At 44.8% G+C, this 17,642-nt stretch overlaps 2 protein-coding genes across 3 annotated transcripts in view; one reads left to right on the top strand and one right to left on the bottom strand.

Annotated features, from left to right (window-relative positions):
• Positions 1 to 5,554, top strand: part of snrka (SNF related kinase a) — a 119,278-nt gene extending 113,724 nt beyond the window's left edge. The window contains exons 6-8 of the mRNA XM_056286129.1: positions 234 to 435; positions 720 to 826; positions 1,078 to 5,554. Coding sequence (XP_056142104.1) covers positions 234 to 435; positions 720 to 826; positions 1,078 to 2,278 — 1,510 coding nt within the window. The 3' untranslated portion in view covers positions 2,279 to 5,554. The remainder of the gene's footprint in view (positions 1 to 233; positions 436 to 719; positions 827 to 1,077) is intronic.
• Positions 5,555 to 8,890: 3,336 nt separating this feature from the next.
• The window catches only part of ano10a (anoctamin 10a), a 45,834-nt gene continuing 37,082 nt past the window's right edge, over positions 8,891 to 17,642 (bottom strand). For both annotated transcript variants that reach the window (XM_056286190.1, XM_056286189.1), the window contains exon 14: positions 8,891 to 10,224. In XM_056286190.1, the coding sequence (XP_056142165.1) occupies positions 10,183 to 10,224 (42 nt within the window). In that variant the 3' untranslated portion in view covers positions 8,891 to 10,182. The remainder of the gene's footprint in view (positions 10,225 to 17,642) is intronic.

The following is a 17,642-nucleotide window of genomic DNA, read 5'->3' as shown; positions in this document are numbered from 1 at the left end:
ACACTTTCATGCACAAGGCAAGTTAAAAACAGATTAATGATGAGATATGCTTCTTTTTCATTTTTTAAGTGCTCAAAATGTAAAAGCTAGGTCAAGTAAAACAGTCTGAAGTGCCAGTGGTGGCAGCAGCTCTATAACAGCAGGTGAGGTGAAATGCTCCTAGATCCCCCTTTCCCCTCTCTGCACTGTGTAATATGCCTCTCTTCTCCCCTCTCCTCCTCTGCCCTCTGCAGGCAGTCATGGCCCACAAGAGTGGACATGCACCAGGACATCGAGGACAGCTTGGCGGCCTCCTCCATCTCTCATGCTGGTGGCCCCCAGTCTCCAGCGCGCAGTGCTGAGAACCTGCTGAACGGCCACCGCTCCAAGGGCCTGATGGATCTGGGGAGACGGGATGACAGCACAGTGACAGACGCACCGGGACTGCCGGTACAGGTGTTGTCACGCATACCAGAGGGTTTTCATTTGAATTTCAGAGTTGTTTTGTTTAGTCATTATGTTTTCAAAAGCATTTTTGTGGCAGCCCCCCCCCCCTTCCCAAGTTCAAATTCAGTTACAGGAAATCCAGAAAAATAGCATGACATCATAACATAGCCACTATCTTTATAAATACTTAAAATCAACCTACCACTGTTTGAGCCACTGATTCCCTGTATTACTTTAGAGACTTGTCTTAATTAATTGTCATACATTTGGCTGATCCTGTTTTATCATACCAGGGAGAGACTGCTGCTGCCTTGGCCCCTGCTGCAGGTTCCAGCTCGGGGCCCCACAGGGCCTCTACACCCTCCACTTCAGCTGCCAAGCAGAGAACCTGCCTATTCAGGTACCCCATGTTTATTCGGTCTGACACAATATGCTCTTGATTCATATTTCATTCAAGTTCAGTGTGTTTCAGTTGTGTGAGACCCCACTACTACTTCTGCTAAGGTAACTTGTGTCTTTTGTGAATATGAATAGTTTATGTAAGAGTCACTTGGTGAAAAAAAGAGCATGATCCCTACTGCAGATCAGTGAAGGTAAAAACCAACAAAACCAAAATCTCAGTAATCTAACTGAACTCTTACTGGTTCCAAGGGTGGAGGAGGATGAGGAGGAGGAGGAAGAGCAAGACCCATCTCCCCTGCCAACCCAGGTGATAATGCGGCGTAAACCCCCCTCCATCACCAACCGCCTCACCTCCAGGAAGAGTGCCCCAGTGCTCAACCAGATCTTTGAGGAGGAGGGTGAGTCCGACGACGACTTCGACATGGACGAAGGCTTGCCACCAAAACTCAGCCGTCTCAAGATGAACATGGCTGGTAGTGCTGCGGCGGGCGCCAGCTTGACATCAGGGGCTGCCTCCTCGTCCTCGCCAGGGCCAACGCAGAAGCGCTACCACCGCCGCAAGAGCCAGGGCCGGGGCTCATCCTGCTCCAGCTCAGAGACCAGTGACGATGACTCTGAGAGTCATCGACGGCGCCTAGACAAGGACTCTGGCTTCGGCTACAGCTGGAACCGACGGGACAGCAGTGAGGGGCCACCGGGGAGCTCAGGAGGTAACGGGGGAGGCAGCAGTTCTGGGCAGGGTAAACCCCCTGGGGAAGGGGGCAGTTCTTCCGGCCCGGACCGGGGGAGTCCTCCTGGGGGTGGTGGGAATGGGGGAGGAGCTGATAGCGATGGGAATGGGGGTGGGGGAGGAGGAGGGGGCAGCAAAGGACAGGGCAGCCCTTCCAGCTGTTGTAACAGCAGCAGCACAAACAACCCCTCTGTGAACACTCTGTCCCGGGCGTCACGCACACCGGGCCGCGGTACCGAGCTGGTAGAGAGCCTGAAGCTGATGAGCCTGTGCCTCAGCTCTCAACTCCAGCAGCACCGTGCAGGGCGGGGCGGGCGCGGAGGAGGTGGAACGGGGAGGTTCATCATAGACCCTGGGAGTGTTCCAGGTGGGGTTGGGGGCGGGAAGCCCACGGAGAAATCCACCTGGAAGATATGCATTGGCTCCAGGGGGAGCCTGGATACCATCACCCTGCCCACCACTGCACTGCCCCGCACACACACCGTATCCCACCACCACCACACACACATGCACCGCAAGTTGCCGCCGGCAGGCTCCCCGGGCCTGCGGGGGTCACCGAATGGCAGGGACAGTAACGACAACCTGAGTGGTCTGAAGAACGGTGTGCTCCAACTACCTCTGTGTGAGAAGACCATCTCTGTCAACATCCAGCGGGGCAGCGGGACCAGAGATGGCCTGCTCTGTACCTCGGCACCAGCCAGCTGCTGTCAGGTCATCTGAAGCCAATGTCACTCCTTCTCGTTCTCCAGCTCAGTCAATTCCTTTCTCATAGACAGCTGGCTGACCCTGCCACTTCTCAACACAGAACCCTTCTTTTTCTCCTCTGTCCTTTCACCCTGGTTTGTAGCAAAGTCCCAACAGACCCTCTCTTCTTACCCCATTGTCCAGATCGTACTGGTGTGCTCACAGAGACCTGCCCCAGTCCAACTCCAAACCAAAAATGTCAGCCTTCCAGCACCTTTCACCCCCCCCCCACCCCGTCTCAGAACACCTCATTAAAAAAGCATGTCCCCTGCCTGCATTTAACCTAACCATTATGTTTTTGTTTTTTTGTTTTTTTTATTCAGTGTGTTTTGGGCTAGCAGATCTGACCTCACAGCACCTCACCACCAATGTCACACCTGCCTTCTGCTGTTGTCTTAACCACTCTTAGCACTGCGCTGCTTTACTTATTGCTACTTTGGTTCATTAGTTCAGTAGCCTAACTTTCTTCTGATCATCTGTGAGGTGCAACTAAGAATTCCTTGGGCTCTCAGCTTTAATTTGAGCATTTCATTTTTCCTTGTTTTGTTTTTATAGACGAGAGGCACTTAGATTAGGCTGGAATCCAGAGGTTATTTTTTTTCAAGGTTGATCAACAAGTTACCAAACGTGTGGATAGTTTGATTTTATTGGGAATTTAAACTTGTAAAATGGGATTAAAAATAGATTTTATTATTTTTTTTTTTTAAACAGGCCGCAGTATTGCTATATGTTATCCTGCAGGGCACGCACTTGACAGAACTATTTAAGTCCTCCTGTGATGGAGTTTCTCCCGCTTACATTTAAAAGTACATGTTAGCTGAGAAGAAGGGAGGAATTAAGCCCATGTTGAAGCAGAAAGCGCAGTTGTGTCCATCCAGACGCCAGCTCCACTTTATACACTCCACCCCCCCCCCGCACTCTTTCCACCCAGCATCTTCTCCTCCTTTCAGGATTTGTCCCCTTTCAATACCCGCTCAGTGGTGTCCCCCACGTAGAGTCAGGCCTGAAATGAAGGCCTCGATGTGAATTATTCACATAGGTTGATCTATCAAGTCATGCAGAGATATCACGGTTGTTTTTAAGGAAGAGACGAGGAAGGGGTTTAGTTATCATTGAGTGACCTCATTTTTAAAAGCTGATATTAAATTTAGTTTTGACACTGCATTTTACTCCATATTGCACTCAGACAATCTGTTTTATGCTTGTTTTTTTTTTTTTAATTTCATGACATTAAAAGTTAATTTTTGACTTTTTATTTTTGTCACCATGAATTCAGCTCCTCGTGTATCGAGTTGCAGGCGCCAACTATGAAAGCAAACATACGAAAAGCCTTCGAATTTCAACAAGGGCTGCTTTATAATAAATACAGTGCACTCTTTGTTTCATAAACGTGACAGTAAGAGAAGAAACAGTGATCATCATCCATTCATGCGGATTCAGCTCTCTTAAATGCACTCCTCCATCACAGCGTACATTTGTCTGTTCAGGCTAGGGGACCTGATGCTGTAGCAACCACGTCACCTAAACTGTTTTGGACACTTTATTCAAGTCACACTGGGCAATTATTGACAATGGAAATATTGTGGGTGATCGTATATTATAAATTGAGTATTGAGGGTTTTTTGTTTGCTATTTTTTTTATTAAATGGTATGTACAGAGTAATTGACACGGACACTGGTCCTCATTTTACTGTTCAGATGACAGGGCTCAGAAGGAGCATTGGCCTTTCCTGCTTAACCCTGTGTGGTTACTGACGGTGAGAACTCTAAACTAAGAAGTCAGCTTGACTCTAAAAGAAATAAATAAATACGTGTCAGGTCCTGTGGAAATAAGAATGTCAATACAAAGATCCACAGAAAAGAGCATCCTCAATGTATCCCGGTTAGAAAGCAACTGATGCGTTTTGATTTGAAGTCGTTTCAGCTCCATTTGCACCCACATATAAGCTTATTTATTTTTTTAAATGTGTTGACTTTGTTACTGTTCTGACGAGACTTCAGGAAGGCTTGGTTTTAAAGGCTGTTTCATTAGTATGTGTATATATGTTTGGGGGGTCGGGGAGGGGGAAAAAAGCTTTATTTTTAAACTTGGGACTTTTGACTGATCAACTTGTTTTAAAATGCTGTATCGATGCGGGCCCTGAAGTCAGGGGAGAAGTCAGCGCCATTTAAGGCTCTCGTTGGTCAGTGCACGTACGTAAGAGCGCTCTCACGCGGACCATGTGTTGGCGTGTGTTTTAAGACGCACGTAGATACGCATCACTACCCGGTTCGTACCGGAAACCCGATTTGTTCTAACCTCAATTTAACCCCAACCCTAACCACGCTTACCTTGCGCCTGCGCGAGCCAATAACAATAACAACACGGCACATGCGTAGAACCGATAGGGTTTCCGGTACGGATCGGGCAGTTACGATACGCCCCGTTGACCTCAGAGGCTTGGAGATTTTTGTTGTCGTCCTTGTCGTCATGGCTTAGTAAGAAGACCTCCACAGGAGAATAGGCTTATTGCTTATTAGCTTTAAAAGGACCAGGCCTACATACTATAAACAAGAGAAGTTAAGGAAGGGTGAGAGAGAAAATGGGGCGAGGGGAATGGGTATATTTACCAAAAGGGCATTGGCAATAAGCTATACAGTATGTTGCAGCTATCTGTACATAAAACATTTTCGTTTGTTCAGTTTTCTATTTCAAACCTGTATAGCCTTATAACGGCCACACCGGACTGAAAAGAAAATGAGGATGAAAGTTATAATTAAGTTCTTTGGTTTGTCTTTCTGAGTTTTCTTTTTTCAAAAGTAAAGCGAGTGTATATAAAGTTGTAAATATGGTGCTCTTTCTCATAATCTAGAACAGCCGAGTGAACCTTTTGGTGCATAGCTGTACAGTAATATAGCCTTATTATAATTAGTCATATGGGTGTCTCTGAGAAAAATGAAAACGTACGAGAAAAATGACACGATTCTACTCATAATGTCAGGTCTCTTGACTGTTGTCTTAATCAGCTGTATCCAGGTGAATGACATGTGCATGTGTTTCAATGTTTGACATTATTGCTCCAATGACTCTGAGAAGAGACTTGCCCACAGAAATAATGTTACTGGACCAAAACCATGTACTGGCTAAAGCAGAAGAAAAAAAATGAGGAGTTTGAAATGACAGAATTATTCAATGTATTATTCTGTAGTTGATACCTGTTGTCAGACGTTACATATAGCTATGGTAATATCCAAAATAAAATGTTGTGTAAAACTGTCTCATAATTTTGCCATCTGTATGTTTTTTTTTTTCAAATTTCACAAGGATTTATTTGGGATATGCTAACGCTAACTTTTTTTCCCATGCACATACACATGAATATATATATGCATATCCCATAAATGCATTATACCAAAACCATATACATAGAGATTAATACACAGATTGCACATATATCTTGCCAAACATATTACTCATAACACACAGATATAGAAAAGAGAAAAAGGAGAACAGACAACAACAAAAAAAAGGGAGGGGGGGGTTCTCTGACAGCTCAATCTAACTCTAATCTTCCTTATTGCGTGGGATTTGTAAACTCTTGTAATACTCGAAAAAGGGGGTCCAAATCTTCATAAACTATCTTCATAAAGGTATATCTGATTTTCTCAAATTTCAAAAACTGCATAATGTCTTTAATCCATCTGGAAAAAATAGGTGACACTTGTTGCTTCCATGAGAGAACAATGAGACATCTAGCGAGCAAGGAGGTAAATGTTATACTTACATGTGCTTTACCTTTAAGGGTACGAGTTTCTGGAACAAATCCAAATAGGGCACATATGGGGTTAGGAGGAATGTTTTTTTGAAACATCTTGCTATAGGTGTTAAAAATACTGGTCCAAAATGTGTTAAAGTTAGGGCATGACCAGAACATGTGTGTGATCTGCTGGTTGACTTTTACAGCGAGGACAGGAAGGGTCTGCATTAGGAAAAATTTTGGCCAGTCTAGCATTGGTCAAATGCGCTCTCAAAACAACCTTTAGTTGTATTAAGCTGTGTCTTGCACATGTTGAGGAGGATATATTAGGCCAAGTGCAGCCTCCCAGTCATCATCCGTCATTTCCCTTCCAAGGTCCTCTTCCCAAAGTCTCCTAACAACCTACAGTAAATTGAGGGGAAATATTACTTATTCTGTCATAAAAATTGATATTAAGCCTTTGGGGTATGGGGATAAAGAAATAATGTGAGTGATTGTATTGTTTGTTGGCAAATTTGGAAAAGAAGTAATGTTTTTCTGGGCAAAGTGTCAGATTTGGAGATATCTGAAAAAGTGAGATTTTGGCAGACCGTACATTTGGGAAAGTTGTGTAAATGAACCGAATGCTCCATCAATGTATAAATTAGAAAGTGACTTGATTCTGCATTCGGGTGGCGTAGTGGTCTTTTCCATTGCCTACCAACATGGGAACTACTTCCCCTCAGGGATAAATAAAGTATTCTGATTCGGAATCGCCTGTTCGAATCCCCATATTACCTCCGGGTTGGTCGGGTGTCCCTACAGACACAATTGGTCATGTCTGTGGGTGGGAAGCTGGATGTGGGTATGTGTCCTGGTCGCTGCACTAGCGCCTCCTCTGGTTGGTCGGGGCACCTATTCGAGGGGGGAGGGGCAACTGGGGGGAATGGCGTGGTCCTCCGATGTGCTACATCCCCCTGGCAAAACTCCAAACTGTCAGGTGAAAAGAAGCAGCGGGCGACTCCATATGTATCAGAGGAAGCATGTGGTAGTCTGCAGCCCTCCCCGGATCGGCAGAGGGGTGGAGCAGCGACCGGAACGAGGAGGAGTGGGGTGATAGACCGGATACAATTGGGGAGAAAAATAAAAAAATAAAAAGGTGACTTGATTCCTTTTGAGAAGCAAACCCAAAGGTAGAATCAGAGAGACAATGCCAGGAAGTTGTAATTATTTTGGATAAGGGAAAGTACTGATGTCGTATGCAACTTAAAATGTCTCCTAAATTGTGACCAAACTCTTAACTGAATGGCACACTACTGGGTTGGAACAAAACTAGCTTTGAGGAGGGGGTGAGGAGGCACAAATTAAGGAGCGTTAATGAAATGGGCTGGAAGCATGTTCCATTTGTACCCAGGCCTCACAGCTGTCTGTCACACATTCCCCCATCCAGGATAATATTTTCTTGATGTTACAAGCCCAATAATAATGAATGAAATTAGGTAGTGCAAGGCCAGCAAGCTTTTCAGGTCTCTGCAGGGCACTTCTTTTAATTCCGTGCTTTACCGTTCCAGATAAATGAAGTTATACACTACTGAATTTAAGACAGACTTTTTTTATCAGAATGGGGATATTTTGGAATTTCGGTAACATCATTTTAATAAGATTAACTCATCCAGTTATGGACAGTGAGAGCTTCATCCATCCAACCATAATTTGTTTACATTTTTTCAAATAAAATACCAAAATTATTTATGATTCTTTCACAGATTACTTTTTTTCACAATGGAAGAACTTCCATCAATTTGAATTTGGTCTTAAATTGATGAGTTGAAATAAGTGATGGAACTTGGTGAACTGTACTGCTTTTCCTTTAATTAGAGATGCATCCTTAAATTAAGAACGAATTTGGCATTCAAAGTTTGAAGTGATGGATTGGCTATGAATAAATGTCAACTTGGTGTGTGTTACATATAAATGAATGGAGGCTCAACCTTCCAGGCAGGAGACTTTAAATATCTAAAGCTAAGATCCAGGCCACAGAAGGCGATGAAAGGTGGTCAGTGGTGATGAATGAGCAGTCTGACACCGGAGAGGCCGTAGCTACGCCACGCTCAACACACTGAACGCCTTTCAACCTGCTCTGCTCGAGTAACCCAGAGGCCTCTGGACTGCACTTTTCTCTAACCAATCACTAGAGGCCAATGTATCCGCCTGAATCTAATGTCTCTTTAAGTTTGACTCTGATGTGTAGTCATGCCAACATACTGATTTTTACTGGGTTTTAAGAGTGGTGTGGAGCAAAGTAAAAACAAACTACAATGTTGGGCGATATTGAGAAGAAATCCCTGCTTGACAAGGCGTTAGTCCCGCCCGTGGCGCTGATTGGCTAATCATAGTCCCCCTTCAGCGCTCATTGGAAAATTGCTTTTTCAACCGAGAAACCACTGTTTTATGTCATGATGCCAGACCTGAAGAATCCAACAGTATCTGTCTGCGGACTGCAAGAGAGGGGCGTAACGTACAAGAAATGCCCCCCCCCCAGTACCAGAACCCCCTCCTGAGGTTAAGGTTAGGAGGTTAAGGTTAGGGCAAGTGATGGGAGGCCCGTTACGCCCCTACACGTTTCGCCCCTGTCTTGCAGTCTACAGACAGATACTTACTGACAAATCAATCAACTCGAAGGAGTTGGCAGATTCAAAGGTCTGGACTCAGGCGGCAAGAACAACATGGAATATGCTTTTGAGAAATTTTTCCCAGAAGCATTTGGACAGGCTTAGGAGGACCAGATCCCCCGTTTCAGAGAAATTAAATTGAATATGTTTAAGACTGAGGTAAGTAGAGAACAGCAGTCAAGACATACATTTCATTTCCTTGTATACAGATTTATTTGAGCCAACAGTTCCAGATCAGATTGCTTACTCATAACTTTACACCCTGCAGCAGTTTCAGTATACTTGGTAATGCAAATACCAGCAGTCTCTGGTGTATTCATGTATGGTGTACAAAACAAAGTTGCTAAAAGGCATTGCATTTCAAGGCACAAAGGGGTGTTAGGAGTGCATGGTCTTTAAAAAGTTATTAAATAACATACTGGAAGCACAAACACTGATAAAAGTCTGACAGTAAATATCTGACAGCCACCTTGTGACATAAATATGTTGCTATTTAATTTTTCTCAACTCTTTAATGTGCTTTAGCATGCATCATAAAGCACATGCCTTTCAGTATCAGTGCTGGTCATCAGTTTACTGACCACTGCATGGGTAATAGACCATGCATCAATAGTTGGCTTAGCTTGATTGAGCAAACTCTTGAATACTGTTTGTGGAGTGAAAGAATTGCTCTAAAATTTCTGAGACACAAAAAAAGCAATGTTTGAAGTCCTCCATTTTGAAGATGGTCTCAGGTACTATATGATGGATGCTGTCAGTTGCCACAGTAACACTTGTGGTAGAGCGTTGGGTGGGTGCAGTGCTGGAGAGGCGTTTACGCTGTAAACCCATCATCCCTTGTACTTCATTTGCAATTGCGCTAATTGCTGGGTATATCACAAATGCTTAAGCATTTGAGACAAAGTGAGTATAACACCATGCAATAATAATATAATACAAATGTGATTATCCACCCTACCCGAAAGTGGCTTTAGTAATAGATAGAATTTATAATGTGGAAAAACTAACGGTCTCAGATGTATGATGTATTTGGCTTACCTAGAGCCACAGAGTTTACATATCCCAATTATATCTGAATACTTATTCTAGCCTCATAGCTGTCCTTTCCAACACCTTCACCAATAGCCAACTAACATAATATTTAGAGTACAGTACTCTCAGACAAAGTCTGACTGCAGTTTACAGACCCATCAGAATACATTTGGTACACAGCCATTTGCTTAAAACAGTAGTCAGCTGAGAACAACAGTATTCTATTGCAAGCAAACATAACGGCAACAATTACACTTATTTCCAGCATTAACTCACTAACTAAAGCAATGCAATGAAGACATTGCAGGTACATTTAACACGGCACATCCTGTGATGAAAAATTCAGGTAAGTAAGACAAAGCCACTTCTCTGCAAAGTGATGTAAACAGTTGATTTGTTGAAACCATGCGAATTGTTTCTCAGTGGTCAGTATCTGTACAGCTGTCCCTTCCGCTCCTCCTCACTGGACAGTCTCAGTGAGCTCCGTGGCTTCCAGCATTTTCTGAAACACAAGAAACAAAAACACAAGGCGATAATAAGTCAAGGTCACTTCACCGTTTTGCTGTGGGAAGGTGCACTCAGAGGGTCGGCTTTTACCGACCATACATTTCAGAGAAAACTGGAAAAGAACAGCATGCTGCCATCTCTCTGGCTTCATTTGAATCAATTGCTCAGGTAATGAATGCTAAGAGGAACCCGGTAACTGAGGAGGGAGACATATTGTCACTCTGCTCTATAACCCCTAATGGGACAGAGATGGTGAAAGCTCTCAGCTTCACAAAGTATGTGTGTATGTGTGTGTGTGGGGATCTTTTATGAAAGAGGGACTTCAACTCAATATGACCAAAAAGTAAAAACAAACAAACCAAAAACAAAAAGCCATCACGATGACAGATATTTGAGCTGACAAGAAGAAAGGCAATGGAAAAAGCCATTAGATGACATGATTAATAATGGTGGAGGTTTTTCCATTTCTCAAAGCTTCCCACCCGCAAGGACACTGTAGAGACTAATAAGTTAAGAGCAAAAAGTTGCAAACAGTGCAGAGCCCAGCCTGCCACATGTATTAGGAGAGAGCGATAAGAGAGAGAGAGAGAGAGAGAGAGAGAAAGAGAGGGGGAGAGACAGAGTGAGAGAGAGAGAGTGAGAGAGAGAGAGAGAGAGAGAGAGAGAGAGAGAGAGAGAGAGAGAGAGAGAGAGAGAGAGAGAGAGAGAGAGAGAGAGCGCAGCATCCCTGTTACTGCCTGCAGGGTCCTGGAGAATCCCAGCCAGATTGAGTTAGCTATAGGAGAGGAAGCATGGGGTCTGTTTGCCTGGCTGGGATGTGGGACACAGACCTGAGCTAACATGACAGCGCGGTAGGTACTGCACATAATCTCAATGTGGGTGCAAGGGTCAGTGAGCGGGCACGTTGGCACTGACATGCGCTGGATTTTACACTGCCAGCCGAACCCCGACCGGACCCAACACGATCTGTTTTTAACACGAGTCTGTTTTACGCAGCTATAAAAAGTTAAATTAAAGGGGCATCTGGGTGGCACGGCGGTCTATTCCGTTGCCTACCAACACGGGGATCACCAGTTCGAATCCCTGTGTTACCTCCAGCTTGGTTGGGCATCCCTACACACACAATTGGCCGAGTCTGCAGGTGGGAAGCCGGATGTGGGGATGTGTCCTGGTCGCTGCACTAGCGCCTCCTCTGGTTGGTTGGGGCACCTGTTCAGGGGGGAGGGGAAACTGGGGGGAATAGGGTGATCCTCCCACACGCTACGTCCCCCTGGCGAAACTTCTCACTGTCAGGTGGAAAGAAGCAGCTGGTGACTCCACATGTATCGGAGGAGGCATGTGGTAGTCTGCAGCCCTCCCCGGATCGGCAGAGAGGTTGAAGCAGCGACAAGGACGGCTCGGAAGAGTGGGGTAATTGGACAGGTACAATTGGGGAGAAAAAGGGGGGAACCCCCCCCAAAAAGTTAAATTAAACAAATTAAAAAATTTGATTCGAGGTGGATATGAGAATGCAGCTTGGTGTCAGCTTCCTATCACCATCACTGATGCTAACCATGTCAGTCAGCCGTGATGTTGCTCAGTCTGAGCCTGATTGCCTCTTGATAAATTAAAGTCTTGAGAGCCTCTGCATCAAAGAGACCCCCGCTTCCCATCGACGGTTATCTCTGAAGAGTTATATTTTAATCAAATAACTCTTCCGTGCTTCGGGCGAGGGGCATCACCAGGAAATTAAACTCTTGAGTTCCGATGACTTGTACGTTATTAGTGTTTCTGCTCCAAGAGCCAATTCACAGCGGGTTTCTGCTGAGGAGGGCATTTATATTTAATGCTGAGTCTCCAGAGGCGGGGAAACATGGTCTCCCTCTGAAACATACAGACAGCTTCATTCCTTTGATAATGTCGAGCTGGAAGCTTCCGTCTTTCCTCTGGCGGAGGGACAAATGATGGGGCGTATTAAAAGTGTCTAGAGGAGTTAACAAATAGGAGTCTACTGCCTGCATATTTATTTGTTTGTTTATTTATTTTTGACTCAGCCAGATGAGTCGAGTTTGCATACGTGAAGGAGAGGAGAAGGAAAACGAGAGAAGAGTGAGGCGGCACTGAGAGCAACAGCACTTGCCAGACCTTTGAATCCACTCGCGCCACCGAGTTGACTGATTCTTCTGGTCTGGCATCCTGACAGGAAACGGCGGTTTCTCGGTTGAAAAAGCGATTATCCAATGAGCGCTGCGGGGGACTAACGATTAGCCAATCAGCGCCATGAGTGGGAATGACGCCTTGTCAAGACAGCACGTCTCCTCAACATCACCTGACGCCATAGTTTGTTTCTACTTCACTGTGCTCCACCCTTAAAACCCTGGCGAAACCAGTATGTTGCCATGGCTACGCATCAGCATCTTAAAAAGACATCAGATTTAGGCGGCTATGTTGGAATCGAATCCCCCTCCCCCATGGAAACCGGTTCGAGCAGAGGCGATATCAGACTGAAGATGGAAATGGAGCGTAACGACTTGACAATTCTGACTGATATCAGGCAACAACAGCACGAGAGGCGGACATCTTTTTTTGCCCGACAGGTCCCGCTGACCGGCGCCTCATTCACATTTATTTGCTAATCTGAACAATTTTGAGTCTGAAGTCAAATTTGTCTGAAACTGAGATATTCCGACAGACTGCTGTGCCAGGGCAGTACAGCAGCGGTGGCCTTGTTGTAGGCTGTAGGTGGTGCAGTGTGGGACATCGCTGGCCCAGTCATCCCTCTCTCCATCACAGCCTCATATCCTGAGCTCGTGCCTCCGGTGCAGCACAGAGGCCTGCTGAACATGTGCAACTAATTGTGCTGATATGTCAATATTGATCAGAGCAGAGCGAAGCCAGCACCATGCACACAGGACTTTATATAGCCTGTTTCTCTCTCTCTCTCTCTCTCTCTCTCTCTCTCTCTCTCTCTCTCTCTCTCTCTCTCTCTCTCTCTCTCTCTCTCTCTCTCTCTCTCTCTCTCTCTCTCTCTCTCTCTCTCTCTCTCTCTCTCTCTCTCTCTCTCTCTCTCTCTCTCTCACACACACACACACACACACACACACAAGGTCTACGGACTCATTTATGCCCCAAGGGTTTGTAGATAACACATTGTGATTATGGTACACTGTGCTGGGATTATTAAGTCTAAAGGCTAGACAATAAATTCTCTGTCAGGCCAATGACCATGTTCTCTCTCTCCCTCTCCCTCTCTCTCTCTCTCTCTCTTTCTCTGTTCCTGTCACAATCTGTGCTGTGGTCATGAATTTTGTGTCATCGGACAGTGTTTTTGTTTTTGTTTTTTTTACGTGTGAGTGAATTATGCCTGCATGTTGTGTATGTGTGTGTTTGTGTGTGTGGGCGTGTGTGTGTGTAGGGGAACAGTTTGTTTTTGTTTGTGCAAGTATGTGAGCACATGTTTCACACATATGTGTTTGATGTACTGAGTCACAGTGCAGGACAGCGATGATTTGTCACAATCTACTCTGTAATCCTCAAGTGTGTGTGTGTGTGTGTGTGTGTGTGTGTGTGTGTGTACGCTCTAGTCATCTAGTCACGTCCCTCTCTCGTTGGTGCTGTGAGGAAGCAGGGCAGCAGTCTTCGTCTTTGTCAGAGAAACGTAAGATCCTGCTGACTCTACACCACTCTGATAAAGGGACTGCCATGGGCTCACCCTATTTTAACCAACTCTTACACACACACACACACACACACACACACACACACACACACACACACACACACACACACACACACACACACGTACTTGAATTGTGCCACAATCTGATTGAAACGGTACAAAATTAGCATTATTGTGCTGCATATCTAATAATTTTGACTGGCGCACCTACCCATGCACCTTTAGAGCATTAACCCAAACCACAGTAATGGCAGGTCTGGCCGCTGGTTATCTGGAGCTGTCTGCTGCTACAGCCAGCTGACAGGCTACTGGACTCGGGGCTAAACTGTGGATCGCTCTCAGAGTGTCAGTTGGTCCTGATTGTGATTGATTTGGCCAGATGCAGAGGACGGTGACTTGGAGTTGGAACTGAGCAGCCAAGAAAGTCACTTGACCACCTGATAAGCCCTCTCCACCGGGACACTGACATGTCCTTGCCAGCCCCCCTAAGCCATGCTATATTTCATTACCTGTCTGCCTGCCTGCCTGCCTGCCTGTATTCCTGCCTTCTGTCTTTCTGTCTGTCTTGCTTCTGCAGTTGTTTCTGTCTCTATCGCTCTATCTGCCCTGCTTCTCCGTCTGTGTTTGTATTAACGGTGGTCTCGTCTTTCTCTCTCTCTCTCTTTTTTTTTGACCAAGTGAAAAGTCAATTACTTAATTTCAAACTAAATCATCTTACTTAAATACTGGGAAAACTCTGTTTTTTCATTTAGTGTATCATGTCAATCTAATTAAATCTCATCTGACGCTGTAATGTAATAAAAATATTATTTTAGGATCATTAAGCACTACACAGTAGTCTGAGCTGCAGGGACATGCATGCTTTGTGCACACTGAATTGCCAATACTGACGTATGGCTGATTCATAGACTTTTTCATTCCAGCTGCTTCCATAACCATCCACCCGCTCTATCTGCCAGTCTGTTTCCTGGTCTGTCTACTGGTCTTACTGGCTGCCTGCCTTACCTATATGTCCCGCTGTATTTGAGCAACGATCTGCCTAACTGGTAGCTTACAGTAAGTTTAACGGTCTTTTCCCCGTTCCCTCTTAAGTGTCAATACAGGGCTACCTGCATGTCTGAGGACCCAGGCTGACTGTCTGTCACCGTGGCTAGACGCCACCAAGCCGATGGAGAAAATGCAAATTTGAGGCATCCAGGTAGCGTAGCGGTCTATTCCGTTGCCTACCAACATGGGGATCGCTGGTTCGAATCCCCATGTTACCTCTGGCTTCGTCAGGCATCCCTACAAACACAATTGGACATGTCTGTGGGTGGGACGCCGGATGTGGTCGCTGCACTAGCGCCGCCTCTGGTCGGTTGGGGTGCCTGTTCAGGGGGAAGGGAGAACTGGGGGGAATAGTGTGATCCTCCCATGTGCTACATCCCCCTGGTGAAACTCCTCACTGTCAGGTGAAAAGAAACGGCTGGCAACTCCACATGTATCGGAGGAGGCATGTGGTAGCATGTAAAAAAAATCCAAAAAAAAGAAAGAAAAGAAAATGCAAATTTGGAGCAAGTATTTCATTGTGTGGTATTCCAGAAAATATAAGTGTTAGCATCACCAATGCAATTAATAGACTTAAATCTTGGTTATCATAATGACAAAACAAGCTGGAAGTGGAAAATATTATTAAATTATAAGAAAAATACTCTTGAAATATATCCTGGCAAGTTAGCGTACATTCCCAGCATACATTCCTAATGCAAATATTATGGTTAGGGTATCAGACAATTAGTACTAAATCAAAGAATACATTAAAGCACTATACAAAATTTGGTCAAAAATGAAAGAAAACATTCAAAACCATGGAAACATCCATGCAAATACCTGGTCTGAACATCTTTATGAAGTCAGGTACTTGATCAAGTCATAAACAAAACAACATCAAAACTCACACTCACAGCGCTTACTTACCGTCCATGGAGCTGAGTCTGTATGGAACCAAGAAACCACATGAAAAAGATCAACCCAAACTTCAGCTCACATTCACTGAGACACAACAGGAAAGTCATGACATAAACCCCTCACCCCAGCCCATGTCAGACCGGCTATGCAAAAGACGCATCGACATTTGCTCGTGTCTGTAATGTCTGCAGATGACTTTATGGTCCACACAGATGTTCTCCATGACCCGCCACCCCGGACGGTCGTGATGCTCTACAATGCGAAACATTATAAAAGCTCTGTGGCCATGCTAAATCCATCTCTCATTAACGGTGTCGGGAGTTCCCAAACCATTCCTCTTGGGAAAGGGGCAGCAAAACAAGTGTATAAAAAAAAGTCAGAGGTATTCAAGGGATGAATTCTGTTTGCCTTATAGGGCCTCGCCTTAGCAGCGGAGAACACGAGGGGAATGATAAGCGAATGCCACGCAGCTCATCACAGGAGCACTCAGCCCTGTCAGCCTCCATCAAACAAATGGCTCCAGAGCCAGACGAGCTAATGCTTTACAGTAGAGCCATATCAATACTATTAACAAAGGACACATCATCTGTCCTCAGCAAAGTGCTCTGAGACATGCATCAGCAGCCTGTTGTGAATACAGAGTGGAAAGCTATTAGGCTATTACATGTTATTATGGACACTCTATTTTGTCCACTTTGTTTGGTAAGGATGAGCTCAGTCAGAGACACACATGCAGGGTTTACAAACTAGGAAGTTGAAGTAGTCTGGATGAGATCGCACAGAGCAAGTGTGTGTGTGTCTGTGTTTCCTTTTTACATTTTGTAGGTGAGTTTGTAGATCTTGTCAGGTGAGATTACCTTGCATTTAGCTCCACAAAATGTTTCACTGACACACACACACACACAAATCTCAGATTTGTCCACACTGTAAGCCAAACAGATTGTCAGAGGTAGAAGCATTGTGAGCAGCTTGCCTTTTAAGGACATTAAGTGACTGCAAGCCAAAACTGATGAGACAGAAACATGCACACACGTGTACACTTACACACATTTCCACACAAAAATGTTCCCACACAATTCCATACAAAATCTCCACTGCCTGTACACAAACAAACACGCATGCACAAAAATGCGAACACATGAATAAATTTGTATGTATATTCTGTACATGCACATACACACACATGCACACACACATGTACACTAGTGTATACACACACACACACACACACACACACACACACACACACAATTGATGAACATTCCAAGGTTCACATCAAACCTTATCACCAGTGCATCTTATGCCTATGCTGGGTGGGGTCCCTGAGATGAGAGGATATCAGTTTCCATGAGAGACTCACTCCTTGTTACTGTCGTTAGTTGTGTCTCTCGTTAGACCAACGCTGTTAGTTCTGATGAAGACAGGGAATAAGTCCATGTACTGTGCCTCCGAGGGCCCACTGTCTATTGTCTGCCAGTTCCCAACCAATTTCTGTGACGCTCACAGTAATGCCTTTTCAAAAGAAACCTACATCTGTGTATCCTATTACCATTAATTAACTTTACTGATATAAACTACAGTAAATGTGTGTCGGTATGGGAACACACGTGTTTACACATACACCACATACTATACATCAGTCCATTTTTGTGCTGGTGTATGGATGATTGTGTCAATGCTGAATGACAGGAAGCAATGAAAAACAACTGTTCCAAGCCTCCAGTCAGTCTCCTATGGATTCAGCTTAGTTTTCCATACTTAATGCACCGAACGTCAGTTCTAATTTGATGTTTTCATTCATTCAGATT

Source organism: Lampris incognitus, chromosome 9, assembly GCF_029633865.1.
Source record: "Lampris incognitus isolate fLamInc1 chromosome 9, fLamInc1.hap2, whole genome shotgun sequence".
In the NCBI taxonomy this organism is placed as follows: Eukaryota; Metazoa; Chordata; class Actinopteri; order Lampriformes; family Lampridae; genus Lampris; species Lampris incognitus.
Note: the sequence above shows the minus strand (reverse complement) of the source record. Positions and strands in the feature narration are given on the sequence as shown.